A 26021-nucleotide genomic window follows, 5' to 3' on the forward strand; every position below is an offset into this window, starting at 1 on the left:
ATTCTGTAGTTAGATTAGCTCAAACAAATCTCTATTTCAACAACCAAAAAATTATGAATTGAAAAAGAATTTTCTAAATTAATTCAAAATAATACCTAATTTTCTTAATTAATTGAAAATAATCTATGTTTTATATGCGATTTATTTATGATATTTTAATTTTTGATCTTACTGAAATATATGCAATCTTATTTTGTGGTTGTTAACATAAATTAACTCATTGTTCAAAAAATATTACTTTTTAAAAAATAAAATTATTTTCCGTTTTCATATCTTAAAAAACAAATTATTCATAATTGAGTATTATAGAAAAAATTTTATATTTATTCTAATATTGTATATAGGGACTGACAAAAAAATTAATATTTTTTCACTTACTATTATAATATTAAAACTTAGTTCTAATATATATATTATATAAATTTTGTAATAAATAAAATTCAAAAGTACGGGTGATGATCTAGTGTGTGTGATATTAGGATTAACTGAAAATACTAAAAACGGAAAAAAAAAAAAGTTTGGTTTTAATTTACTTTTTTTGTATTCTAAAGTTTTGTGTTAATACCAAATCATTATTATTAAATCATTATGATTGAGTGGAATGTATAAAAATTTGTGTGTATGTGAAATCTTATTCTGAGAAAGCTCTCTCTTTCTCTTTGAAAAAATATTTTTAATGCTATGATTTGTGTGTCTGTGAAATCTTATTCTGTAATATAGTTACATTTGCATGTACACTTACACTTACAATTACCCAGCCGCATCTTATTACCTATGTAAACAACTTTTCCTAACATTGGCTTATTTGAGCTAATTTAATATGACTGTTGACAAAAGAAAAGGCACTGGTTTCTCTTTGGTTGGTTGGCTCTATGTCTCCAATGTCTCCATGAAATTATTGAATCAATTTGGGTACGATCAAAACTGAGTATGATTTGTAGTAATTAAATATATCTCTTTCTATTAATATAAAAATGTTGAACTTATGTTTTGTAGTCTAAATCCCCTAGTTTAATTTTAATGCAATATAACCCGTCTTTGTTACTGTCAAATTTAAATTTTTGTGATAAGGAGTTTAATCTACTATTTACAATTATAAAAAGTTCAGTAAACGACCATGAAAACGTTTAGAAAATATGTATAAGACTTATAATGCGTATTATTTCTAACTTCGTACGTCGTAGAATTTATTTATATTTTTATAGATAAAGGATAAAATTACAAAAATTGGCGAGTTAGCAAATCTTATTCACAAAATCCAATAGTTTACGTGTTTTTTTGCAAATAATTAGAAGCTATATAAGCTAATTAAGTCTATCAATCGAAAACACAAACAAATTAGGAACAAAATCAGCAGGTTTTGACTTTCGGTTGGCAATCACGTCTCTTTTGGAATAATTACTGTAAAATAAGTCAGTACGTTACGTTGACTTAAGACCAGAAAACATTAAGAGTTCGAAATTATCTAAAAAAAATTCAAGGTTAAATACATACTACAAGATGTTGTCTTGGAAAGCAGATTAGGATCAAAACAATAATCTATGGCTTCGTACTGGTTATTATATCTCTTCATCTATCTTTTTTCTTGTCATATTGCTCAAACAGTTCAGGTAGCAAAAAAAAACAAAATTTTGATAGTCAATTAATACATTATTTGTTTGTAATTTGACTCATATATCTAATGTTTATCGCAGGAAGAAATAGAATACGAATGTGTAGATATCTATAAGCAACCTGCATTTCAACATCCATTGATGAAGGATCACCAAATCCAGGTATGGGGGTTCATGATCATTAGAAAGTTGAGTTTATTTATGCACAAATTTCATGTTACCATAACCATGGAGATATTTCATATCAAAATTATTTCTCAAGTGATTGTTTGTCTTCATTCTAGATGAGACCAAGTGTCGAGTTTCAAGCCATGGTATCGACGGAGCCGGAAACATCAGATTTGTTCACCGGTGAATCTGAAGAAAGGTGTCCTAAAGGACAAGTACCAATTCACATACCGCAAATTAACTATACTAATAACTTTAGCCAGCCGAAGAAAATAATTACAGAAGCCAATCTACATGTAAGTATTTTAACCACGATGTTAAAATAAAGTATTTTATTAAAAGATTTATTTTGCGACTTTTTATTTATAAAATTTTAATAACATTGCAAATTATTTTGGTTAGTATGCAATTATTAGACCATTTGAGAATTACACAAAGAGATGGGATGGAGCGCAAGCGGTGTTCAATATTTACAAACCACGAGTATTGGAAAATCAATTTAGTAAAGCTTGGATTTGGCTAAATCACAGAGAAAAAGATGTAATAAGCAGCATCCAATTTGGTTGGGCTGTAAGTATACTACAAAATCTAGCTGCTCATAAAAATCATCATATGTCGAGTTATAAATTTATCGCACAATTGATCTTCTTTTAGGTGCATACAGGATTGTACCGAGATGATCGTCCAAGGTTAACAACATACTGGATAGTAAGTGATTTTTACTTTATATTTTTATTCAAATGTCAAACTTAATGACTTCAAATTTCTTTGGTTTTGATGTGTTAGTAATCAAATGTATATTAACTATATATTACAGTCAAGTAGACACCCAAACGGATGCTACAACGCTTTATGTCGAGGAGGCTATGTCCAAGTCCATAAAACAATCTACCCCGGTATGGTTTACCATAAAGTTAGTACTTTAGGCAAAAGACAGTCCACTGCTCATCTTCTCGTCGGTCAGGTAAGAAAAAATAAAGTAACAAAATTATATTTAAATATTTAGCAAATTATATATTAAAACTATGGACCAATTATACAGGATTCCAGAACAAAAAACTGGTTATTGATGACGAGATCAACCTTGATAGGCTATTGGCCTTATCAAATTTATTCGATGCAAGGAGCATCACAAGTTTTATTCGGCGGGTATACAGGAGGGCTAGCTGGAGCTACCAGCCCTTCTATGGGGGCAGGGACTTTTCCGAAAGAAGTAGGATATCGAAACAAGTTTTCATGTTTCATGAAACAACTTAAGTGTTTTGAGGACAAAAGACTAGTAGATATTGACTCGAATGAGTTTGAGGAATATGTGGATAGTCCGAAGTGTTATGATGTATGGTTTCGTAAGTTTGAAATAGGCCAAGGAGAGATGCTCACCTTCGGTGGACCTGGTGGACAGTGTGGTATCTAATCAATGTTCTTACTGTTGTTGTTCTTTTTTTTCTTTCTTTATTGTAGTTTATCTTGTTTGTTATTGTTATTTCATAACAATAGTGCAAATAATTTTTACATCCGATTTTATGTCATTTTCTACTCAAATTGATTAAAAAATATTATTCTTATATATTTTATAAAATTTATAAATTTGAACTAAATTAATTTCTTAAATAAATTTTTATTCCTTTTCTTATAAAATTACAACTAATTTTGATTGCACAATTTTAACAAGCAGCAATGGGAAAGGAGACAATAAATAATTTAGACTCAAACGAGAATAAAGATTGAGTGTTGTCGAAAAAGCCTCACCTTCGGTGAATAGTGCTAACAATTTTGTATTTATGATGTATATCCATTAGATTTTTTATTCATTTTGTTAGAAAATATATATCAGACAAAAAAAGGAAACCATTGAAAATCATTTTATAACAAAACATCAATATTTTTTGGATAAAAAAGGTTAGGAATTTTAATCTTCAACTAATAAGAAACACACATATTTTATTACAAGAAATAATACATATTTTATCAAAAGAAATAACACATTTTTTTATAACACATTTTAAGAAAATAATAATTAAAAATAACAAAAATAACTCTTTATTTTTTTATATATTATGCTCTCTTTTATTAGAAATTACAAAATAATTTTTTTTTCAAAGTTATTTTAAAAAGGGAGTTTTGTATCCATTCGAGGTTTCTTAGCACATTGAGCTTGGAAGTTACTTGAAAATCCTGTCTCAAGATATGAAACATGGACATATTCAGTTGGGATGCACATTCAGATCTTTGTTACGGATTTCGTTCATATCTATACCAGGAACTTCACCTAGTTCCATGTTAGGATCTATGTTCAGATCTATGCCATGGACTTTGTTAATATCTATACCAGGGACTTCATCTAGTTTTATGTTAAGGTCCACGTTCAAGTTAACATCTCCGATTTTAGGATTACTTTGTGTATTCAACAAATTAGTTTGTCTTTGAGATGATATTTTTTCTGATGCCTGCAAAAAGAAAAAAGTTATTAGTGGTTTTTGTTGTTTAATCGCCAATTATGATATGTTTTAGAAAAATAATTCTTTTATAAATACTTTATTTTTGTGGATTACCTCAAAATAATCAATAACAGCATCTGCTTTCCTTTTTCTAGAGTTGGTTTCTTCATTTCCCTTTTCTTCTCGCATTCCATCTAACTCTTCAGTGCATTCATAGCAAGACCAATTATCGGGAACCTTATCTATTTTTTTCATCATGCAATAACTACAATAACAAACAAATGATAAAAGACACTCATATAAAAAAGTTTCTACTATCTAATTGCATAGTTAAAAATTATGTATGTAGTGACAACAAATATTACGTATGTTCAGCACCAACTTTGCAGTTGCAACATATCACAAGTAAATCTTCAAATCCTTGAATACCACATGTATCACAAACAGTTATCTGCAAAATTATTATTTGTTATACTATCATATTGGTAACATGCATAAGCTAATATCTAACAAACTATCTAAAAAAAAACATTACGTACTTCTCCCTCAATATGAGACAAGTCATTGTTATCATCAAGGAATATAGCTTCTGCAACTTCTTTATTTTCAACACTATCGTCATCAGGCTGCACATACGATGTCATTTGTTCCTCATTCTAAAAACATAAACCCGTAGTTAGATTCATTTTTCATGGAAATGAAAGATATTCTTCCATCCATGATGAACATAAATGGATAAAACATATGTATAAAACCTTCGATAAATCATATAGTAATGAGAAAGATGGTTTTGTAATATTATATTCGTTCAAGTCATATGTGTTTTTAGAGGAAGATGTTGTTGTAACCTCTTTAGATACCACAATCCGATCATAGTCATGAGTGTTTGAAACCATAGTTGATATTATAAATTGTTTCTTGACAAATCTATTAGAGTCCAAATCCCTGAATCTTAAGAAAAAAAACTAAATCGTTAATGAAACTCAAACACCAATAATAATGAACCACAGTTTAAAATCCAATTCATTAGAAGAACTACCTAATTTTATTGATAATGTGATTTTTTAACTATAAAAGAACTTGAAAATATATTTAACACAATTCAAGGAGAAAAAGGAAGAAATCTCCATAAATAAAACTACATGATCAATGTTTATAAATTTATATTTCATTCTTTTATATAATCAAATTTTAAGATACAAAATGAAACATTGAGAACATAAAAAACTTTAGAGCTTTAAATCATTTTAATCAAGGAAAGAAGAATCCTAAATCCAAATTGATCTTTGATTCATAATCAAGGATACAAGTTAAACAAATGATCATCTTGAATTATAATTAGAATTCATAAATAAATATTAAAAATTAATCATAAATATGAAAGAAATTTGAAAAACCATAATATCCCAAATTTCTAGAATAAGCAATAAAACTATTTTAGTCAAAATAAGCAAAAGAAAAACTATAAATTTTAGAAATTTAACACGTTTTTCACTTGATGTAAAGAAAAATCCAATCAAAGTGAAGATAAATAGATGAATTTAGAAAAATACTTACAGAGAATACAAAACAAAATCAAAAGTGATGACCAAAGGAAAAGAAGATCAACCATATTTAAAGACCAAAGTTGGGGTCAATCCATCAATTCATTACTTTATTATGCTAATATCTTGTCTTATTTTCTTTATTTGCAACTAAAGCAATTAATTGATTAACTGTATTCCTATTTTATATTTTAGGAAGTATATTTAGTTGTATTTACTTGTTGTTTTCTCTGATTATCATTTTTAATTTTATTAATAAAATTTTCACCATATTTACTTGTTAGTTTTTAATTATAAATTGTTCTATGGCTTTATAATTGTTATTCTTTTATGACATATGTTTGAATTTAAAAAATGACATAAATTGAGATGAATTTTGTATTCGCATATGTAACCTAACTTATCTAAATTTTGTAATAACACATATAATGTAGTTTACATATCTTGTACCGCCACAAGTATATTCATGTTTATGAATTAACCCAACAATTTAGTTCTTAAAATGTTGGGTCTGCTCTACAAATGTCTACCCTACTTAGTCGTGAAAGACTATTATTACTCAGTCTATGTTAAGGTCATGTATTCTGAACTGGTTTATAATGATTCACACTAATTTTTGTTCGTAGTTGAGTAGGCTAAAATCATAAGAATATATATATATATATATATATATCCAATTTATTCACTAAAGAAAGACAAATAATAATTCTACATCTTGATTATTATATGAGTAAGATAATCGTTTTTGCTTTAATGATCGAAATGTATGTTTTAAATCGTGATAAAGGTATATATTGTGGTTTTCGCAATGGAGGTCTATGCGAATCTTTAAATAAAATATTTTATGTGTTAATTCAGCTTTAGTTACTTATTATATGAGTTTATCACGTTTAAATCATATCATATAAATTGTTAGTTAAATAAGTTAAATCGCGAATTATAAAAATGCATGTTTTGATTGGTATTTGGTTATGTACTTGTTTTATATTGGCTATTTTTATTACTATAATTTAGTTAAAACCTACTTTGAGAGTTCACATGAATCATTTATTTTATGATTCAAAGAACATATCCAAAACTCATCAGAAATTAAACTGAGTTGAGTGATCGATCTCATAGTATATTGACGTGAATATGAAACTATTTACAAATGAATGGCGTTGATTGGATAAATATGATGCACTACGTAGTTTTTGCTCATTTTAGGATACATACTTAAAACATCAAAAATCTCATATTTAATAGCGACTAACTTGTAATGTCAAGGCATGCATACTTTATGCTTTTATAGTTTTCTTAGTAATGTTACTTCCATTAGTTCTCCTTTAAAACGAATATAAATCCTTAAAACTATCTTTTCTTTGAAAAAAATATTCTATAGTTGGTGTTATACACGAAACACAAAATTTAAAATTTCGTGAAATCATATAAATCATCCACATTTGGTAACACAAGAAACCATAATTGGAATCTTTGTTGGAGGATGTGAGATTTGAAGACACATTCAAAAACTAAGATTCCTTGTAACAAAATTTAACATTATGTGATAAGAAACTTTTCTATGTATTAATGCTATGTTCTATAATTCTATTTTTGAATAAAGATTCTCGAGTCTATTGGTGGATTTTACCTTATCGAACATTAATTTCTTAACAGATTTTTTTTACATTACCAATTCCCAAAAAGATATATTACGGCTTCTGAGTGAATATTTCATAACATTGATGAAACTAATGAAAACTTTATACACTAATTTTGTCAGTTTTTGTCATTCAAGGATATACGACCATTTTTGTAGTAGTATATTTTGATTTTTCTTTAATCTGTGATAGAAACGTAAATATATGTCTTCTCACAATTATATGTATTTTTAAGTTTTTATAGTAGTGTGTGTGTATAAAGTGTGAAATAGATGACATACAATAAACTAGTATCATTTGGATTAATGAAGTTTCTATATTAAGTATTTTGATGCACGTCTACAATTACCATATCCTAATAATTGCTTTATGTTTGTGTAACATTTGATCCGTATGTTAAGATTAGAGATATGCATCTCGTATCCATAAAAATAGTTTTTTTGTAATGTCAATGTACGTCTAGCTAGTACCATATGCATGTATGTCGAATTGCAATATATAGAAACATATATTTTTTTATTGCATTGTTCCTTGAATAAAATAAGCAAATACCTAATTCTATTTTCATCTTATTTTTTATAGACTTCATAGGTGGACATGATTAGCAAGAAATGAACTCGTTGGATGATATCATCTTTAGATAATTTTCTAAAAGATTTTTATCTTGCATGGACAAAAATAAATGCAAACCTAAAATGTGAATTAGATGATGCGGAAGAGATGAACTTGTCTATAATACCATGTTTTGCACATGTTTAAAATCCTGCCTAACATATGCTTATTCTCTGGAAAACTTCTTGTTTGGCTTTTTATGCAAACAAACCATAACAGAGAAGAAGCATGTATAAAATAGTTTATAACAAAAGCGTACAATGTTTATATTTCTGCAATAGATAGAGGCACTTATTGAGGTGTTCCATGTGCTCCCTCCCGAGACACACTTGTTTTTAGAGTTTTTTTTTTTTCATAAAACCAAGACATGCTGTTTATGAGAACTTCCCTCTCATACACTCTGTTAAAGTCATTCTTCTCTTTCAAGCATACTTGAGCTTCCTCTAGAAACACCTCTTATGTATCATTTTTCGTAGGACAAACTTTACATATGCGTAAGAAAAATACGAAAAATATTACATATGTTGTAATAGTAACGCCTCCCAAAAGAAACACCTTATGGAAGATCCACAGCTTTCATAGCAATTTCCTAATTTATGGTAGAAATTTATCCACCCTTTTTTTTTTATCCTTCCTAGAAAACTCGGTTCTCTAGCAACATTCTAACAATAATAAAAAAATTTTATATATGAGGATGCCACGAAATCTCAAAAAAATCTTCCATTCTTACACTATATAAGATGGAGATGTATGTTATAATCTATTATTTTGACGAACATGGTTGATCGCAAAAATCTCTCAAGAAAGAAGTTGGACTCACTTTTGTAGCGAGTGATATGTTGTGTTTTTATCGGTTTTGAATCTTTGTTTTCTTTCCTACATCATATGTTTTATAGAGTCAAAGTGTGTTTTTAGTGTCTTTTAGTCATTTATCGAGTCTTTACAGGTTTTAGGTTGCTTTGGAGGAAAATAAACTGTTTTGGGATATAAACACACATTTGGAGATGCAGTTTCGTTTAGAAGTGTCAGACGTTTTGCCTCAGATGAAATACTTCCCACCGTTAGATCTTTCTGTATTTTTGGCACAAGTTAGATGAAGATGTTAGCTTGATTTTCCAAGTGGTTTGACGGAAATCTAACGATGCATTCAAGAGTTACACCCGAATTAGTGAAGACAGGTCAATCTGCCGAGCATTTGAAGCTGTTGCGGAGTTGGAGACCAGAAGATCCAGATCGATCGATCCACTTGTGGATCGATCGATCCCATCCTATGACGGACGAGAAGCAGTTTCCAGTGACTCGGGATCGATCGATCCACCCACCGGGATCGATCGATCCACCCACCGGATCGATCGATCCTTTCCCCAGACGTACTTTTGGCCCATAATTGACCCGATTCCAGATCCGACCCGGCTCGTTTCCTATTGTTTTAAAATCCTATGCTCGACTCTTTACACATTATCCTTGATATTTTTCAGTTCTAAACTTTGTTCTTTGGTTTGTAAACAATTTTGGGCAAAGGAATTCATCCTCTTGACACTTGGAGAATATTTCTAAACCCTATCTTGTTATTTCTACAATTTCATCATGTTTTCTTCATTGATTTTTGTTATCTCTTTTTCTATGTGTGAGTAGTTCTCCTATTGGGTTTTAGGGTTCTAATTAGGGGATTCAATGGATTGATGGATTGATTGTTGTTTGGAATTCTCATTCTATAGGTTTTTTGATTCACATGTTCTTAATGCTAGAATAGAATTGATCACCCTGTTGTAGATTCTAGGTTTTTCTATGCATCAAAAGTATTCGATAGAATGCCTGAAAGAATGTGAATTGAGCAATATATTTCTAGCCAACGAAAGTTGACGTTAGGACGCATTGTGAACTTAATGAACTTGTTTGATAATGCGAATTTGACTAGGAAATTACATGCGAAAGTTTAGTAATCGAGTAGTCAAATTTAGTGATTAATGTCTTGAAAGAGAATTAGTCTAAATGTGTTCATGTTCAAGAACGGTGCTTAATCATTGAATTCCTTGTCTCATGTTTCCATTATTCGTTGATCTCTGAAATACCCTAATGCCCAATGTCTTTAATTCATAAGTTTAATCGTTTAAATTACTTGCATTTTTACTTATAATTCTGAAAACCCAAACAAAACAACTCTTCGCTTTAGCTAAGAACGAGTCTCAGAAGTCTTTAGTGTACCATTGGTTCTTGTGGATCGACCCCGTATATTACTCGAGCAATCAAGTTGGCGTCGTTGCCGGGGACCAATTGCGTTACCTAAGGATTTAGGATTAGTTTTTAGTCTAGAGCATTTTTATTTATTACTAACTTTCATTTGTTTTTTCTATGCCATGGAATACAATGATTGGCCGCAAGAAGAAGATGATGAACCATATGTGGAGCCACCGTTTGATGAGAGTGTTCTTACACCGGAACAAAAAGTGAAGTTGGATGAACTTCACAACGAACATCCGACATTTGTTAGGAGTGATTTAGCGATCTTGATCCGGTGTAATCTCTTATCACACCGGGCAGCATGTGAAGGAAGAGAAGTCACATTCTATGAAGAACAAGAAGCCCGTGCGCTTGAAAAGGTAATATATTGGGTTCCACCAAGCAAATTAGAAGGAACATGCGTTTCAACCCTTGAAATTCATGATGTTGAGGATATTCAGTTGTCATGCATTGAAGATGTGACTTCTAGTTTGCATACTCCCATGATCATTGATGAATATTACGATTTGATATGTGAGTTTCAACGACTAGATACTTTAAGAGCAGCAAAACTTGCTAGGGATTACCATGAAATATGTTTTGATATTAAATATCATTGTGCTTTGAATGTTCATGATCTCGAGTTTAAGTTTTCAATGCCTGAAATATCTAGATCTCTTCTTGATGAATCTTTCCTAGGATTTGTGCTTGATATTGATAAGATTTTGCATGAGTATGAAGATCATGAGGTTGATTATATGGATGGAGATATTGTGCTATATGAGATTAATGGCGATGAAGTTGATTATTTTGTTCAAACCTCTTGTAACCAGGAAATTGACTTTATTTTCCCTCCAAATGCATTTGATCCTCATAAGCATTCAACCATCAAGGAATATTTCAAAGTATATGCTACATTTGTAGTAATTTTTCTTGATGCGAATTTTATCTCTTTACCATGGATAATATTGTGTTACTTGGCACATCTCATTTCTTGCACTAACATGAGAAGGACAAAATGTCCATTGGCTCAACCTTTTGATTCTTATGATTAATATTTAGTGTTGAGAGGTCAAGCTTACGACCTAAAATAAGCGCTTGGTGGGAGGCAACCCACAATGTATCCCAAGTAAGTTTTTTCTTTATCTTTTTTGCATTTTCATTTTTAAAATTTTTTTCTTTTGAGTGTGTATGGCATCATTTCTTCGAATTGTTTTCACACCGAGTCGGTGTGAAGCAAGTCGGGGGGAGGATGTCATTTGTCTACTAATCGAGTTTGCTTTGGTTGTTTCTTTTGATGTTTTCTCTTGAGTCGTCGAGTTCCTTTTATCGAGTAAAAAAAAAAAAATTGTGTATTTTATTGAGTCAAAATTTGTTTGAGAACTATGATCTTTTCTTGGGGAATTGCACCGTGTTTGATTACATTGCCTTGGGACCATTTTAGCACTATTCGATAACTTGGAAGTTCAGGAAAATCCATCACTTTATCACTCTATAGTAGTCCCTATCTCTTTGAAATTCGGATGAATTGAGCTTTATCTTATATATTTGAACTTAATCTGGACTTAATTTATCTCACTTAGGGGCTTGAGAATCATGTAATGGATCATACATTCAGAGTTTTGTTTGCATCATTTTCACCACTCTTTGCTAACTCTGAATGGCTAGACTCATTTTTAGTCTAGTACCACACCTGTTTCCCCCATCCATTGTTTGAAACCTCATGCATTCTTATATAATCATCATGATATGCATCCATGTGCGAAAACTACGGAGTATACGAACCGACATAGCTTTCCTTCTGTTAGGATAGTGATTTGTAGTTTACTGGTTGTTGATATGTTTTGAGATTGAGCCACTATGGTTTAGAGGTTGTATTCATGGGATATGTTGTTGTCGTTTGCGGTTTCTCTTGGTGCAAATTTTGTGAGACACCGGTTCCACTCCCCTGTTTATTAAAAAAAAAAAAAAAATGAAAAGAAGAAACGGGAAAGGAGAGTGAATGGAACCGGAAATGTCAAGTTATTCTTAGTTATATTGATAAGCATCAAGGGTACTCATTGATTTGATTGGGATAGTGTGTTGGTTAGTTTGATCCGAGCTTAAGGGAAGCTATGTACCTCCTAATTGGTTTGTGTCTCACTGTGATTTCGCATAATGACATGCATCCGTTTTACCCTGTTTGAGAACCCGAAACACTTGAGTCACCAAATAATAGCCCTTTCACCTAGCCCATAACGTGTTTGATATTCCCTTAGTGAGAGTACATGCCACTGCTAATAAATGTTAAAAGGTTAAGTTATCTGATTCTGGAAGTTCTTTTAGATCTCGGGACTTAATTTTGTTGCTACGGTTATGGCGAAGTACAGTCTAGTACGGTTTGATGAATTTTGTGATAGTGGTTTGCAGGCAATTGATAAGATCATGATCCCGAAGAAAATGTGAGTTCTCGTGTTTTCAAACCTCTTCTCTTGATAAGGATTTTTTCTTTCCTTGAGGACAAGCAAAGATCTAAGTCGGGGGGAGTTGATATGTTGTGTTTTTATCGGTTTTGAATCTTTGTTTTCTTTCCTACATCATATGTTTTATAGAGTCAAAGTGTGTTTTTAGTGTCTTTTAGTCATTTATCGAGTCTTTACAGGTTTTAGGTTGCTTTGGAGGAAAACGAGCTGTTTTGGGATATAAACACACATTTGGAGATGCAGTTTCGTTTAGAAGTGTCAGACGTTTTGCCTCAGATAGAATACTTCCTACCGTTAGATCTTTCTGTATTTTTGGCACAAGTTAGATGAAGATGTTAGCTTGATTTTCCAAGTGGTTTGACGGAAATCTAACGGTGCATTGAAGAGTTACACCCGAATTAGTGAAGACATGTCAATCTGCCGAGCATTTGAAGCTGTTGCGGAGTTGGAGACCAGAAGATCCAGATCGATCGATCCACAAGTGGATCGATCGATCCCATCCTATGACGGACGAGAAGCAGTTTCCAGTGACTCGGGATCGATCGATCTACCCACCGGATCGATCGATCCCTTCCCCAGACGTACTTTTGGCCCATAATTGACCCGATTCCAGATCCGACCCGGCTCGTTACCTATTATTTTAAAACCCTATGCTCGACTCTTTACACATTATCCTTGATATTTTTCAGTTCTAAACTTTGTTCTTTGGTTTGTAAAAAATTTTGGGCAAAGGAATTCATCCTCTTGACACTTGGAGAAGATTTCTAAACCCTATCTTGTTATTTCTACAATTTCATCATGTTTTCTTCATTGATTTTTGTTATCTCTTTTTCTATGTGTGAGTAGTTCTCCTATTGGGTTTTAGGGTTCTAATTAGGAGATTCAATGGATTGATGGATTGATTGTTGTTTGGAATTCTCATTCTATAGGTTTTTTGATTCAAATGTTCTTAATGCTATAATAGAATTGATCACCCTGTTGTAGATTCTAGGTTTTTCTATGCATCAAAAGTGTTCGATAGAATGCCTGAAAGAATGTGAATTGAGCAATGTATTTCTAGCCAACGAAAGTTGACGTTAGGACGCATTGTGAACTTAATGAACTTGTTTGATAATGCGAATTTGACTAGGAAATTACATGCGAAAGTTTAGTAATCGAGTAGTCAAATTTAGTGATTAATGTCTTGAAAGAGAATTAGTCTAAATGTGTTCATGTTCAAGAACGGTGCTTAATCATTGAATTCCTTGTCTCATGTTTCCATTATTCGTTGATCTCTGAAATACCCTAATGCCCAATGTCTTTAATTCATAAGTTTAATCGTTTAAATTACTTGCATTTTTACTTATAATTCTGAAAACCCAAACAAAACAACTCTTCGCTTTAGCTAAGAACGAGTCTCGGAAGTCTTTAGTGTACCATTGGTTCTTGTGGATCGACCCCGTATATACTACCTTGCGGTTAAGTGTATCGGGTAATTACTCGAGCAATCAGCGAGTGTGATGAAGATTCATGGATTTAAACATTTTCATGTGAGGAGTACAGTATGATCCAACTAATATATCTTCCTCTTGGAATGTATATGAACTCAAGACAAAAGATGCATAAGCATCATCATTTTTGAAACACCACCTATTCTTTAAATGACATTCTTTCTTGTGACGAGAAAAGTCAGAGCGTGTGCCTATATATTGTTTTGTGGCAAGCATGATAGATATGACAAATCTTTCTAGAGATTTTGCATTCATTACGAGTGTGACAATAATGTGCAAAACTAGCTCTGCTTCCACATCAAACATTATCCAACTAACATACTTTTTCTGTTAGATACCCAACAAAGACTACAATAACATAGACAATTGTTGGAGTAATTTATTAGCTATCCAGAGATAAGGTGAATCATTTACTGAGCACACAAGAATGCATTGTTAGTAAAACTGCATTCGGTGAAGCCTACCAATGTTTTCATCTTTCTAGGCACTTTAAAACGACAAGCACATACAGTCCTTAACAGAGTTGGCCTTGAATAAAAGCAACTCAAACGCGCTTGCAATCTTGTATGTTAATGAAGTTGGTTAAAGAATTTAAGTGATATAATAAGAGGTGGCAGTTTGAGCCCTTGCTTTTTTGTTACATTTTTCTTACTCATTGTATAAGAGGTCCACAATGTTTACTTTTTGCTTCTACCCCACAAAATCTCAAGGGCGGCTCTCATCCTAAACTCGTGGGAAAGGTTTTGAAATATAGACATCTCATCAAATCTGTGAGAGCTCGAAAATAAATATATCAAATTCTCACTCATAAATTACCCCAAGCATGTAGGTCATGTGTAGTTGGATTTCTCCTCTAACATCCAAAATAAACACTTTGAACTGTAGTCAATATCTTTAGCTTTTCAAGCTAGTTTCTTTGGACCTCAATTTTTTAAACCAACTCTATTTTTGACATTCCAATATACCACCATGTAGTGTTCAAGACAAAAAAATTATCGTGTCTATAATCGGTCATTCCGATGAGAGTTTTCACCAAAAAATCTACCCAAAAAATCTACCTAAAAATTAAACAATCATTTACAAATACCTTTCCATATCGCACAATGAAATAGATTCCCGATTTCAAATAATAGAATACCAAGAAGCGAGAGGAATCACCTCCCATCTCCTCTAAATGACACACACCACCACATATAGACGTAAATCAACATAAACCTTACCTTACGTTTATGTTGATTTACGTCTTGGCTTCTTTACATGACTGTCTTCCCACATACATTTTGGGTGTAATCCACATACAACGCTCGGTCTCATTCATATATGCTAAGATGTCAAGCAATGGAAATGAGTTAATAGACTCATTCTAACTAATGCCCATTAAATAAAATTACGGCCCATTTTACGTACTGCACAAAAACAAATGGTAACGTGTAGACATGCAAAGTAGTACAAATCAAAATCATCGACGAAGGTACGTAGTCAAGTTCAATTACTCTTTCTCAATTTAAGTGGTCTCTATAACTAAACTCTTCACAACCGTTAGATCAACTCTTTCTCTATCATCCAACGGTCCAAAATTTTCCACTTATTTTTTTATTTATTTTGACAGCTTCGATGGTTTTCCACTTATTTATTATATATTACTAATTAAATAAAATGAGAAAATAAAAACGCACGGTCACCGATCTCTCTCACTAAATGAAGAAGAGAATCTCTCCGACGAGATCACCGGCGTTATTCCGATAACTTCGCCTGAGAGCCGTCGCATGTTATAAATGGGTCTTCCTTTGTTGTCTTGTAGTACCACAAGAGTCACTCTCTCGTCTTCTTCTTCGTCTTGGTGTAGTCGCGGAAGCGGTGGATTTAGGAGTAGTAATTGTAGTTCTAAGCTTTTCGATTCTCCGGCGAGTTCGAGATCGGATTTGAAGAAACGTAACGGGAAGAGTAATTCACGGTTAAACGGACTTTCGTTAGAGAAATTAAAGTCAGTTAAAGCGTCGTCGTCATCCGCTGGACAGAGCAGCGGTGAAGTGATCGACGACGGAGATGCGGCGGCGCGTGGTTTAGCTGTTACTTCTGGAGATGTAACGTCGGTGGGAAGTTTCAGTAGCGGCGAATTTGTTGGAGCCGGTAGTGGCGGTTTAGCTGGACCTTCTGGTGAGGTTACTTCCGTCGGCGAATTTGTCGGCGGAAGCGGTGGAGATTTTAAAGCTTGGGATAAGATCGATGCTATTGTTAGGTTGAGTTATGGAATCGGTAAGATGATTGAGCAATTTCGAAAAAGAAGTTTCCTTTATGAAATTTCAAAATTGAAACTTTATCTGAACAATGAATTTGAAATTTGATTTTGTGTTTTTGGGGAAAAAAAACAGGAATATATTGTGGAATGGCTGTAGCAGGAAGATTCATATGTGAAGTAGCAGGAATTGATTACACAGGAGGTTTTAATGCTTCTTTGGATACAATTATTGCTGGACTTGGTTATGCTTCTCCACCTATTATGGCTCTTCTCTTCATTCTTGATGTAAGTTAGTGATAAGGGATTTCTCTTTAAATGGTATTGAAGCTGCTTTGGTGTTTATGGGAAAGATTTGATTGTTTATTGGTTTAGGATGAAGTTGTAAAATTGTCGCCGCATGCTCGTGCCATTAGAGATGTTGAAGATGACGAGCTTAGAGGCTTCTTTCATGGAATGTCAGCTTGGCAGGTGAAGAACTCTAACAGAATGTTTTGAATTTCAAGTATTGATTGAATCTTTGAGAAAGAATGTTAAACCTTTGTCTTGTCTTTCTTTAGTTTATCTTAGTAGTTGCGGCAAGTTCAGTTGGAGAAGAGCTCTTCTATCGCGCTGCGTTTCAGGTTTTGTGCTGTCTGATAATCTTCAATTGTTTTGTTTCTCGGATTTCTGTTTTCGGTGTGTGAAGTTTTTGTGGTTTTGATATTGTTTTTACAGGGTGCACTAGCTGATATATTCCTAAGGGGAACAGATCTCATCTCGGATTCTCGAGGAATGGTCGCTTTGGTATTATAGATTTGCTGTTCGTCCTCGTCTCCTTCTTGTTCCTTGAACTTGTACAAGCGTATTTACTTTAGATTGATTGAATTTTCAGACTGGACTCTTGCCACCATTTGTACCATTTGCTCAAGTTTTTGCAGCCACTATTACAGCCGCTCTCACTGGTTCTCTCTATTACGTCGCTGCTTCCCCTAAAGGTTTCCGTGTACTCCTAAAATCTTTCTCTATGTTACAAAACATTTTAACCTCTTAGCTAAATTTGTTTTGTTATTTCTCTTAGATCCAACTTATATAATGGCACCTGTCTTGAAAACTCGCTCTGCCCGTGATGAGCTGAAGAAGTTGTTTGCAGGTACCATAACTTAGTAAAGCAGAAGGCTTTAGATATGTTTCACAATCAAACACTTTAAGGATTCTCAATGTTCCTTTTTGCAGCGTGGTACGAGCGAAGACAGATGAAGAAAATCTACTCTCCTCTTCTCGAAGGGCTTTTGGGTCTATACCTCGGCTTTGAATGGATTCAGGTTTTTACTTCTTCTGTTCACGCATTCCTTTTTTCGAATTTGTCAAAAATCGTTGATACCAAACCGAAAATCTTGCAGACAAACAATCTTCTTGCTCCTATCATCACACATGGTATATACTCTGCCGTTGTATTGGGGAATGGTCTCTGGAAACTACACCATCATCAGCAAAGACTCCGGCTACGCGTTCAGAAACTTGAAACTGAAGGTGACGACAACTCAAGATAGATAAATAACTGAATAAACATTATCCTTTGTTTTAAATTTTGTAAAGTGTCTTATGTATTGAGCCACCATTGACTTGTACAAATAGATAGAAGCAAAGTAAATGTATAGAACCATTAAGTTAATGAGAGAGTAGCTATGTGAAGCTTTTATTTTATGATCTTCTATCTCATTTTAGTCTTGTTCTTCAAGTTGAGAAATGATCCTAACGAAGACATCAAAGCCTTGGCACATGTCTGTAAGAAGGCAGTATTCGTTCTTTGCATGATATGTAGCCATGAGACCTGCAGCAAAATTTAAAAGAGATAAGCATCAAAGATGAGGAAATTCAGAAAAGGAGAGAATCCGAGGTGGGTGTAGTAATACCGTATCCTGAAGTTTGCACATCGAAACCTTCATCCTACAAACCAAGACCATGATTCGTCAATTTAGAAAGAGTCAGTTGCAGAGAACTCTGAAAGATCAGTCTTGAGTCTAGTTAGATTAGGTTTTATCTAATGGATTACCTTGAGGTCTCGGATTAGAGGCAAAGTACCGGTGATCGAGTAAGGTTTCACGTGTCCAACAACTTCTTCGGTTGCTTTGCATAAAACATGAAAGCCGGGGGAATCAAGATTACACGCAACTCCAGCTGATGCTTCATCAAAGCTTAACGTGAGCCTGCAAGAGAAAATTAAGACTTTTAAGATTTTGGTACGTACAATAAAATGTGAGAAAGAATAGAATCAGGCGAAGAAGAAAATCCAAACCTTCCCCGTAAATTCTCATCTGGCAAGACATATTTCGAAACAGGACCACGGGTTTCGAGCTTCTCTATGTTACCGTTTATGTCGTCAACATACTCTTGCAACTTCGTTATCACTTCCTTCACTCTGCAAAATCAACCAAAAAAACATTACTGTGTGTCTAAACGCATTAAGGAAACGAATTAAGGGCGAAGTGTGAAGTGACTTACTCGTAGAAAGGAGTTAACCTGAAATCAAAAAGAATAGAGAAGAAAAAGTAAGCAAAAAAAAATGAGACATCTCGATTTTACTTACAGTATTTACAACTTTAGAAACATAACCTGACATCACCGGAAACGGTACATTCTCCAGGGATTTGGTTGATTCCGCCTGCTGGATCTGCAAAACCAAACAATTTTTTGGAGTAAGTAGACAACATTGGAAGTCATTAGGCATACATTTTGCTTTAGATTCCTCAACTTACAAGACCACTGTGTAGGCTTCATGGTGGATGGTGTTGCAAAACCATAAACTTTCTCTTGTGGGTGAGGCGGAAAGTCTCTGTAGAACCGGGCTTGGATTTCCTTAAGCCCTTCCATTGCTAACTCCATCGCGTTAATCGCCTTCATGTAACAGAAGAAAAAGATCAATGCCGAGTTTGCAACTTCATCAATCCGAGTAACCATTCATGTAGAAACTACCTTGTGAGCTAAACCGCTATGGAAAAGCTTTCCGGTAAAATGAATCTTCCACGGTATCATACCGCCAGTTCCAACACACGGCTGCTTATCCGCCGTATCAATCCAATACCTTCAAAAGAATACACATCAAAAAGCTTCAATCATCCTCCAATTTTCGTCTAAAAACTCCCCAAGAAGATTAGAAAAGAATGGAAACTAACAAGGGTCCGGATTTGAGCTTATCAAGAAGTTTATCTTTAACCAGCATGTCCACACCAACACCAGGAATGGAAGAGTTCTCTTCACTAGCGATGAAAACCGCCACCACCGTTGATTTCAATGACGGTTTAGTTTGCCCGAGTCTCTTCATGAGTTCGGTGACAAGAGCAACGTGACCAAGACAATCTGTTGTCCCACGACCACGAAGCTTATCACCATCTATGCTTAGCGAAAAAGGATCAAATTCCTATGCACAAAAACCGAAATCAACAATTCAATATCACAGTAGCTGGAATCCATAAACCGATTAAACCCTAGAGTACACAAAACAGAGAAAGATTTGAAATTTGGAACAATTCGGATCATTTCATCGGAAATTAACAAGAACCCAGTATCAGATTTTACCCTAATTCAAATGGGCACCGATCAAAATCACGAATTGGAATCAATATAAATTACCCAATCATCAGGATTCGCGGTGACGACGTCCATATGCATTCCGACGAAAGACAAGATCTTTCCGGGAACAGATCCTGGGTACTCAACGATGAGATTACCTCTGCCTGAATGATACGCCACATGATTGATCACCAGAGGACCACCACCAGTTTCTGTGCTATAAGGACGGAGAGACTCAAGGACGTGTTTGACGATTAGGTCCTCTTGAGGGATGAGCTCCGGAGGATTGTTCTGGACGAATTTTGACTCGCCGATGAGTTTTGATAAGAGAGAAACGTATGAGTCTTTGTCAAGAGAGCCTATGAATTCGACCAGTGCTTTGGAATACGAAGCCATTGTTGCACCAAAGATGTGGTTTTTTTTTTTGTGATTTGCAAACAAAACAAATAAGTTTCGGTTTGCTTGTTACGAGCTTCGTGTGTTGTTTAAGGTTTTTGACTTTGGACCTTTTTAGGTGGAGTGTTACGTTAATTAATTAAAATTTTATACGGAACCAAATTAAATAATCTACAAGAAGATTGATATATTTGATATCACTAACCACAGCAAAGAAAATAAATTAATATACAAGGTTTTTTTTTTTTTGAGCAAAATACAAGGTTTTGCTTAATGTTGTTCCGTTTTATATTGATTTGAAAATGTGTATTCTTTGGCGTAATTGGGATCTATTGCAACTCACACATACAACATCAATTGGCCAAGCAAAGCATCCAGAAAGATTACGCATCATTGGGCAATATATATGATGGACATTCTCAAGTCAGAAGAGCAAAGAGGATATAGTAGGCGGACAAATTAGCAAATGATGCAAGGATGCAACACCCTCTCTATGTATATTTCTTGGAATCCATTGTAATATAATATCTTTAGCCAACTTTGAATGCATTTGTATTGTATCTTTCACTTTTGTCAATGGAAATGAAGTTGGTGGTCAAAATAACAAAAATTATAATGTTTTTTTATAACATGTATACTTTATAGAATCAAAGAACCAAAATAAAGAGAGTTTTGTGATACAATGCAAACTTGGAAAATTTAAGGATTAAGATTTAAGAAATTAAAGATTCGAATATAAAAGCAAGCATAACATTAAACCAATTAACATCACTAAATTGTGATTTTATAAGGTTGGAGGAAAAAAACTGAAGAAGCTAATTACTCAAGAGACTTGCCTAGACGAAGATGTGATCTATCACAGTATAATCCACGGTTAAAAGAGTTTTTCATTCTATAAGGCTTGTGTGCGTGTGGTAGCACCTATTTTGTTCATGTAGCTCTGAAATAATCTGCCAAGTAAGGATATGTTGCAGTGATGTCATATCGCTCTGGATATTACCCTACGAGATAGCATCCCATACATTGGTAATCAACCAAGTAAGGATCTGTTGCAATATCGCTCTGGATATTATCCTACGAAGCATGGAGGATGTAATATATGACCAATTCTGATCATCACATCATTCCAAATAGTTGATAAGTAGGTGCATTCCAATAGGATATGGTGCACGTGTTTTACCTCTCAAGTTGCACAGAAGACAAATTGTTGTAGTTGTGATAACCCTACGAGATGACAACCACGAATATGGTTCCAATTAATGTAAGAATCAAAGTGATGAAACTACGTTTCGAGACAGCTACACGATTCCATATATGGTTATATCATGAAACTTATGGATTAACAAAATAAACAACATTTAATATCCTATCACTTTCAAAATTATTGCAACCAGGCAACATAACTAAACGGGGAGGATAGAAACAACGAGATTGATGCTCAGACCTTGCGTGAGGTATATACTCGCCATTTCTGTTTAGTCCAATCGAAAGCAATAGTACAATGCCCATTGATTTCTTGATATAATGGAATATATGAGTGATCACAGCTTCAACAATGTACAAGGATTACGATTGATAAGTTCTCAAAAGGTCTTTGGAAAACGATATCTCCGGTTTACCCCAAACAACCCATATAGACTATTCTCGGAAAATGATACATTCCCTTAATATTAACTTTTAGTACATGTGAGCTAGGTTTCACGAGAGAATTAAACTATCAACAGATTAACCAAGTAAATTTGATTGTGTAATTTTTAGATTTGTTATTTAATTAACTTGTTAGTTTATTGTTACTTTTTTTAATAAAACCATGATTTTAATAAAAACGAAGAAATGTGGATAAGTTGTGAAATAGACATTATCAAAAACATTTGCACAAAAAAAAAAGACATTATCAAATTTCAAATACTAACAATGCTAGTAAGAGTTAAACTACAACAGAATTCACAATCTAATTATACAACTTTAAATGGCACCTACGTCATCCTTTGTCGCAAATTGTAACCAAAGGTTTTGCCATTTATGAAAACAAAGGTGAAAAAGACAATGGATGATTGTTATGGGGATTCGAACCATGTTGAGCAGAAGAAGACAGCATAATTAAAAGTATCCTATCTCACTGATTCAATGGACTGTTCCTCTCACAGATACCAAATCCCTAAATCCCTTTTTAATTTTATTTGGTCTTAGCATCAAACATTTGTAATTTATTTGCATGCCAACAAATTCATATCTCAGTTTTGCTTTTATGTACACGAATCTTGGTCGGTATATGTATCTCTGTCCTCTTCGGTTTGTATCTCTGTCCTCTTCGGTTCATCTTCAAAGTAAAAACACGCAAATATTAGAATTGATTTTGAATATGACCCTGCGTTGTAGAAAGTTTATGGTTTATTTTGTTTTACGAATATACTATTATAAATGATTGGTGTAAATTTTCCAAAGTTATAATCGAAAATCCACATGTTATGTCGAAAATATATATGAAATAAAAGAAAAGTATGATGCTAATGCTAGAGATGGTGAGGAAGCGGGGACCAAAAACTAGAAGAAACAACATATATAATTCGGGATTATTACGGATTTTGCCCTTTTTTATAATGGCATTTATGGATTTTGCCCCTTTTTGAAAAGTTTATGGATTTTGCCCTTTTTAACACTTAAAAATGTACGTATTTATGATTTTTTTTTGCAAAAATACGTACATTATACCAAATACTAAACCCTAAGAACAAATTGAACCGACTAAACCCAAACATAACGAATGAAACGCATGTTAAATCATATTTTTGGAGCCTAAAAAAGGGCAAAATCCATAAATTTTTCAAAAAAGGGCGAAATCCATAAATGCCATTATAAAAAAAAAGCAAAATCCGTAATTAATTCTATATAACTCTAAGGTAATTGCCTACTTTTAAATGTTTTTGAATTTTTCATGTGGGGGTCCAAGACAAGATAATGTCAAATTCTATTGATAATTTCTTTATCTTTCCTTTTTTAAAAAACAATTTATGGCAGTGTAGTTGTACTAATATTCGGGTTATAATCTAATATAAAGAGAGTAGTACTATATTGAAGAAAAAAGAAGGAAAAGAAATAAATAAAAAATGGAAGTGGAGACAGAAATAGATCTGAGTAAGAAGAAACATGCAACGAATTAAAAAGAACTCACATGCCTTCTCTATCCTTTCTTCCATTTTCAGGTGGTCCTCAAATCTTCTTCCATTTTTTGGATTCCAATTGTCTTTACCCTAATTTAGATCCTCTATTTATTATTGTGACGTTTCTTTGTTCTACGTTTTTTTTATAATTAGACCGAATTGAAAGTATTTAATATCGAGATAGTAGAAGCAACATATATCACACGGTTCCGAGGGCTCTTCCTTCCCTCATGAATAGATTTGTTCAACTTTTTTCTGTTTTTTTTTTCTTTTGTCGAACCCATGATTCTTTAGCTAGAGTCGAGAGGATATAAGAGCACGATTAATTTAAGTTTCTCCCCTACCTCGTGGATATAAAAAATGCATCAAAATTCAGCATTATTGCTAAATTATATCAGATATATTAGAGAACTTTAGTTAGAAAAAAAAAACAGATTCTCTGTCACAAATGATACTTCTGACCATTTGAAAACTAATTATGATAAGATATTAATATATCCATAAATCGTTTTAAATATGTAGTTAAATATTTAATCAAAAACTAAATCAAAATAATACATGTACAAACTAGTTAACGTGCCATGGAGTAATAAAACAGAGTAAAAAATAAAAATCCTTTCAATGTATATCTCTTCGTCATTCCAAATACTCCAAAACCCTAGAGCATATGGAAATGGTATAAGAACAAATTTTCTTCTTCGAAATATGAAAAAAATGTTGCCATATTAATTATCTTCTGTTGAGGAATGGTTTAATGATTTATAAAATTTGAAGACACTTTTAATAATTTGAAAGTTTTGAGCATTTGAAATAAACTACTGATAATGTTTTAAAAATGTAAATTTTCTCCATCAAACGGGGATTTGAATTAGAAAAAGCCTTGTTACTTTTTAAGAAAATCCTTGCTAAACCAAGTAATGATCAAGACAGATATATAAAGCAATATACCATCAATACATATATAGATTGTGAAAGATTTCTGAGATATGAAAATTATATAATTAAGTATATATAAATCAGATATTATATGCAGGGTCTAGTGTATGTATGTCGATCTAACCAAATGAGATTAAGTAACCATATATATACTTGTAAACTTACGCTATGAAAGCAAGGAACCAAACCATGAAATCGAATGAATTAAATTGTGATACACAATTCAAGCCAAATTTAATTCAGAATTTAACAACAACATGTAAATTACGATTTAAAGAACCTGTGTATGAAATGGATATTAATGTGAAAGCTTCGAGACTTCGAGTGGGTCATGAAAAGGAAATGTCATGGTGGATTGTGCCCTAGTCGAAGTTCAAGATCAAGCTCATCCACTGATGTTCCTGTCGTCTCTTTCATCGAGCCAATGCTCTCATCATCTCCTGTCGAATATTCTATAAGCCGAGGAGGAGCTTCTACCGGAGAATTCAAGACTGAAAACGGAAGGTTGCTCGAAGGAAACGAAGTCGTGCCATAAAGATTCACCATATCACCGGAATTACCAAAAATGCCACTAGGGTTTTGCAATTGGTAGAAATGGGACAAACCTTCAATGTTACTCGTTGTGGATTGGATTATAAGTGTTGTTGTAGGCAACGGTGGAGCACAAGAATTGAGTAAGGTCCCGCCGTGGCCGCTTCTAGCCGCAGCCGCAACAGTGGAACCTTGATGAGCCCTAGATGAGGCACGGTCACGGCGGTGGACATTCATGTGGCCGCCTAAGGCCTGAGCAGAACGGAACTCACGGCGGCAGAAATTGCAAGTGTAAGATCTTGGAGGCCAAGTGGTACCAGAGATGTTGCCTTTAGTGTCTTGCTCAAAGGCTTTGACTTCCCAAGAATCATCATCATCCTCCAATTCTTCAATTTTGTTAGGGTTCCACATCCATGCACCACCGTTCATTCAAGGATGAAGTTTTTTTGATTGTAAGAGAAATCTCAGTAGAAGATGAAGAATAAGAAGAAGATGGGGTTGGTGGATAATGATGTAAATAATAATAAATATAAAGATGGACCCGAAATATATATAGATAGGTCACTTATCTTCAAAATATCATTTTTTCAGTAAATGAAAATAATATTTTTAACCTTAATAAATTTTACTGAGGATAAGACCACACAAGAAATACTTGGATTCACCCTTAGGGGTGAACCCTTTATATTCACCCCTTTTATTTCAACCAATCAGAATATTTCACTTAATAATAATAATAATAAAAATTTAATTATAAAATCTAATTTGCTACTAAAACGAAATTATATATCGGTTTGGGTTTATTTGAAAGGGTTAGGGTTTAGATTTTTTGACTAAACGATGTTAAATATCGGTTTGGGTTTATAAACAAGTTTAGATTTTACGATTAAACGAGATTAAATGTCGGTTTGGGTTTAGAAAGTACGATTAGGGTTTAGATTTTTTACGATTAAACGAGTTTAAATGGCGGTTTGGGTTTACGAAGAAGAATTAGGGTTTAGATTTTGTAATTAAACGAGATT

At 33.2% G+C, this 26021-nt stretch overlaps 5 protein-coding genes across 5 annotated transcripts; 2 read left to right on the plus strand and 3 right to left on the minus strand.

The window, feature by feature from the left end:
- The first annotated feature begins 1266 nt into the window (after window positions 1-1266).
- Window positions 1267-3275, plus strand: LOC9306152. Its single transcript, XM_002867987.2, has 7 exons — window positions 1267-1610; window positions 1695-1775; window positions 1898-2077; window positions 2184-2351; window positions 2436-2489; window positions 2599-2745; window positions 2824-3275. Exons 1-7 carry the CDS (start codon window positions 1542-1544, stop codon window positions 3193-3195), a joined length of 1071 nt encoding a protein of 356 aa, XP_002868033.1. The 5' UTR covers window positions 1267-1541; the 3' UTR covers window positions 3196-3275.
- Window positions 3276-3820: 545 nt separating this feature from the next.
- Window positions 3821-5181, minus strand: LOC9304106. Its single transcript, XM_002870035.2, has 4 exons — window positions 4759-5181; window positions 4585-4670; window positions 4334-4484; window positions 3821-4228 (listed from the first exon to the last, which is right to left on the minus strand). The coding sequence occupies exons 1-4, from the start codon at window positions 4861-4863 to the stop codon at window positions 3986-3988; spliced, it is 585 nt and encodes a 194-aa protein (XP_002870081.1). The 5' UTR covers window positions 4864-5181; the 3' UTR covers window positions 3821-3985.
- Window positions 5182-15836: 10655 nt separating this feature from the next.
- Window positions 15837-18114, plus strand: LOC9306153. Its single transcript, XM_002867988.2, has 9 exons — window positions 15837-16443; window positions 16560-16711; window positions 16799-16894; window positions 16984-17046; window positions 17141-17209; window positions 17298-17400; window positions 17484-17555; window positions 17639-17727; window positions 17806-18114. Exons 1-9 carry the CDS (start codon window positions 15963-15965, stop codon window positions 17953-17955), a joined length of 1275 nt encoding a protein of 424 aa, XP_002868034.1. The 5' UTR covers window positions 15837-15962; the 3' UTR covers window positions 17956-18114.
- On the minus strand, window positions 17937-20449 carry LOC9304107 (acetylornithine deacetylase). Its single transcript, XM_021017482.1, has 10 exons — window positions 20036-20449; window positions 19579-19823; window positions 19379-19487; window positions 19162-19300; window positions 19019-19076; window positions 18908-18925; window positions 18702-18824; window positions 18459-18612; window positions 18319-18352; window positions 17937-18236 (listed from the first exon to the last, which is right to left on the minus strand). The coding sequence occupies exons 1-10, from the start codon at window positions 20369-20371 to the stop codon at window positions 18127-18129; spliced, it is 1326 nt and encodes a 441-aa protein (XP_020873141.1). The 5' UTR covers window positions 20372-20449; the 3' UTR covers window positions 17937-18126.
- A 4188-nt stretch (window positions 20450-24637) lies between these two features.
- On the minus strand, window positions 24638-25512 carry LOC9306154 (transcriptional regulator SUPERMAN). The gene has a single exon (XM_002870037.2). It carries the CDS (start codon window positions 25426-25428, stop codon window positions 24814-24816), a length of 615 nt encoding a protein of 204 aa, XP_002870083.1. The 5' UTR covers window positions 25429-25512; the 3' UTR covers window positions 24638-24813.
- Between the last annotated feature and the right edge of the window lie 509 nt (window positions 25513-26021).

The sequence above is a fragment of the Arabidopsis lyrata genome (assembly GCF_000004255.2).
Source record: "Arabidopsis lyrata subsp. lyrata unplaced genomic scaffold ARALYscaffold_7, whole genome shotgun sequence".
NCBI lineage: Eukaryota > Viridiplantae > Streptophyta > Magnoliopsida > Brassicales > Brassicaceae > Arabidopsis > Arabidopsis lyrata.

Excerpts from the sequence above, each read along its gene's own strand:
- LOC9306152 (XM_002867987.2), top strand. The coding sequence starts at position 1,542 with ATGGCTTCGTACTGGTTATTATATCTCTTCATCTATCTTTTTTCTTGT. Across the intron at positions 2,078-2,183 it reads TTACAGAAGCCAATCTACAT|TATGCAATTATTAGACCATT; the intron begins GTAAGTATTTTA and ends TATTTTGGTTAG. Across the intron at positions 2,352-2,435 it reads GCATCCAATTTGGTTGGGCT|GTGCATACAGGATTGTACCG; the intron begins GTAAGTATACTA and ends ATCTTCTTTTAG.
- LOC9304106 (XM_002870035.2), bottom strand. The coding sequence starts at position 4,863 with ATGACATCGTATGTGCAGCCTGATGACGATAGTGTTGAAAATAAAGAA. Across the intron at positions 4,671-4,758 it reads TGTCTCATATTGAGGGAGAA|ATAACTGTTTGTGATACATG; the intron begins GTACGTAATGTT and ends ATAATTTTGCAG. Across the intron at positions 4,229-4,333 it reads CTGTTATTGATTATTTTGAG|GCATCAGAAAAAATATCATC; the intron begins GTAATCCACAAA and ends TTCTTTTTGCAG.
- LOC9306153 (XM_002867988.2), top strand. The coding sequence starts at position 15,963 with ATGGGTCTTCCTTTGTTGTCTTGTAGTACCACAAGAGTCACTCTCTCG. Across the intron at positions 16,444-16,559 it reads TAGGTTGAGTTATGGAATCG|GAATATATTGTGGAATGGCT; the intron begins GTAAGATGATTG and ends GAAAAAAAACAG. Across the intron at positions 16,895-16,983 it reads ATGGAATGTCAGCTTGGCAG|TTTATCTTAGTAGTTGCGGC; the intron begins GTGAAGAACTCT and ends GTCTTTCTTTAG.
- LOC9304107 (XM_021017482.1), bottom strand. The coding sequence starts at position 20,371 with ATGGCTTCGTATTCCAAAGCACTGGTCGAATTCATAGGCTCTCTTGAC. Across the intron at positions 19,077-19,161 it reads GAAGCCTACACAGTGGTCTT|ATCCAGCAGGCGGAATCAAC; the intron begins GTAAGTTGAGGA and ends TTGGTTTTGCAG. Across the intron at positions 18,237-18,318 it reads TGTGCAAACTTCAGGATACG|GTCTCATGGCTACATATCAT; the intron begins GTATTACTACAC and ends ATTTTGCTGCAG.
- LOC9306154 (XM_002870037.2), bottom strand. The coding sequence starts at position 25,428 with ATGAACGGTGGTGCATGGATGTGGAACCCTAACAAAATTGAAGAATTG.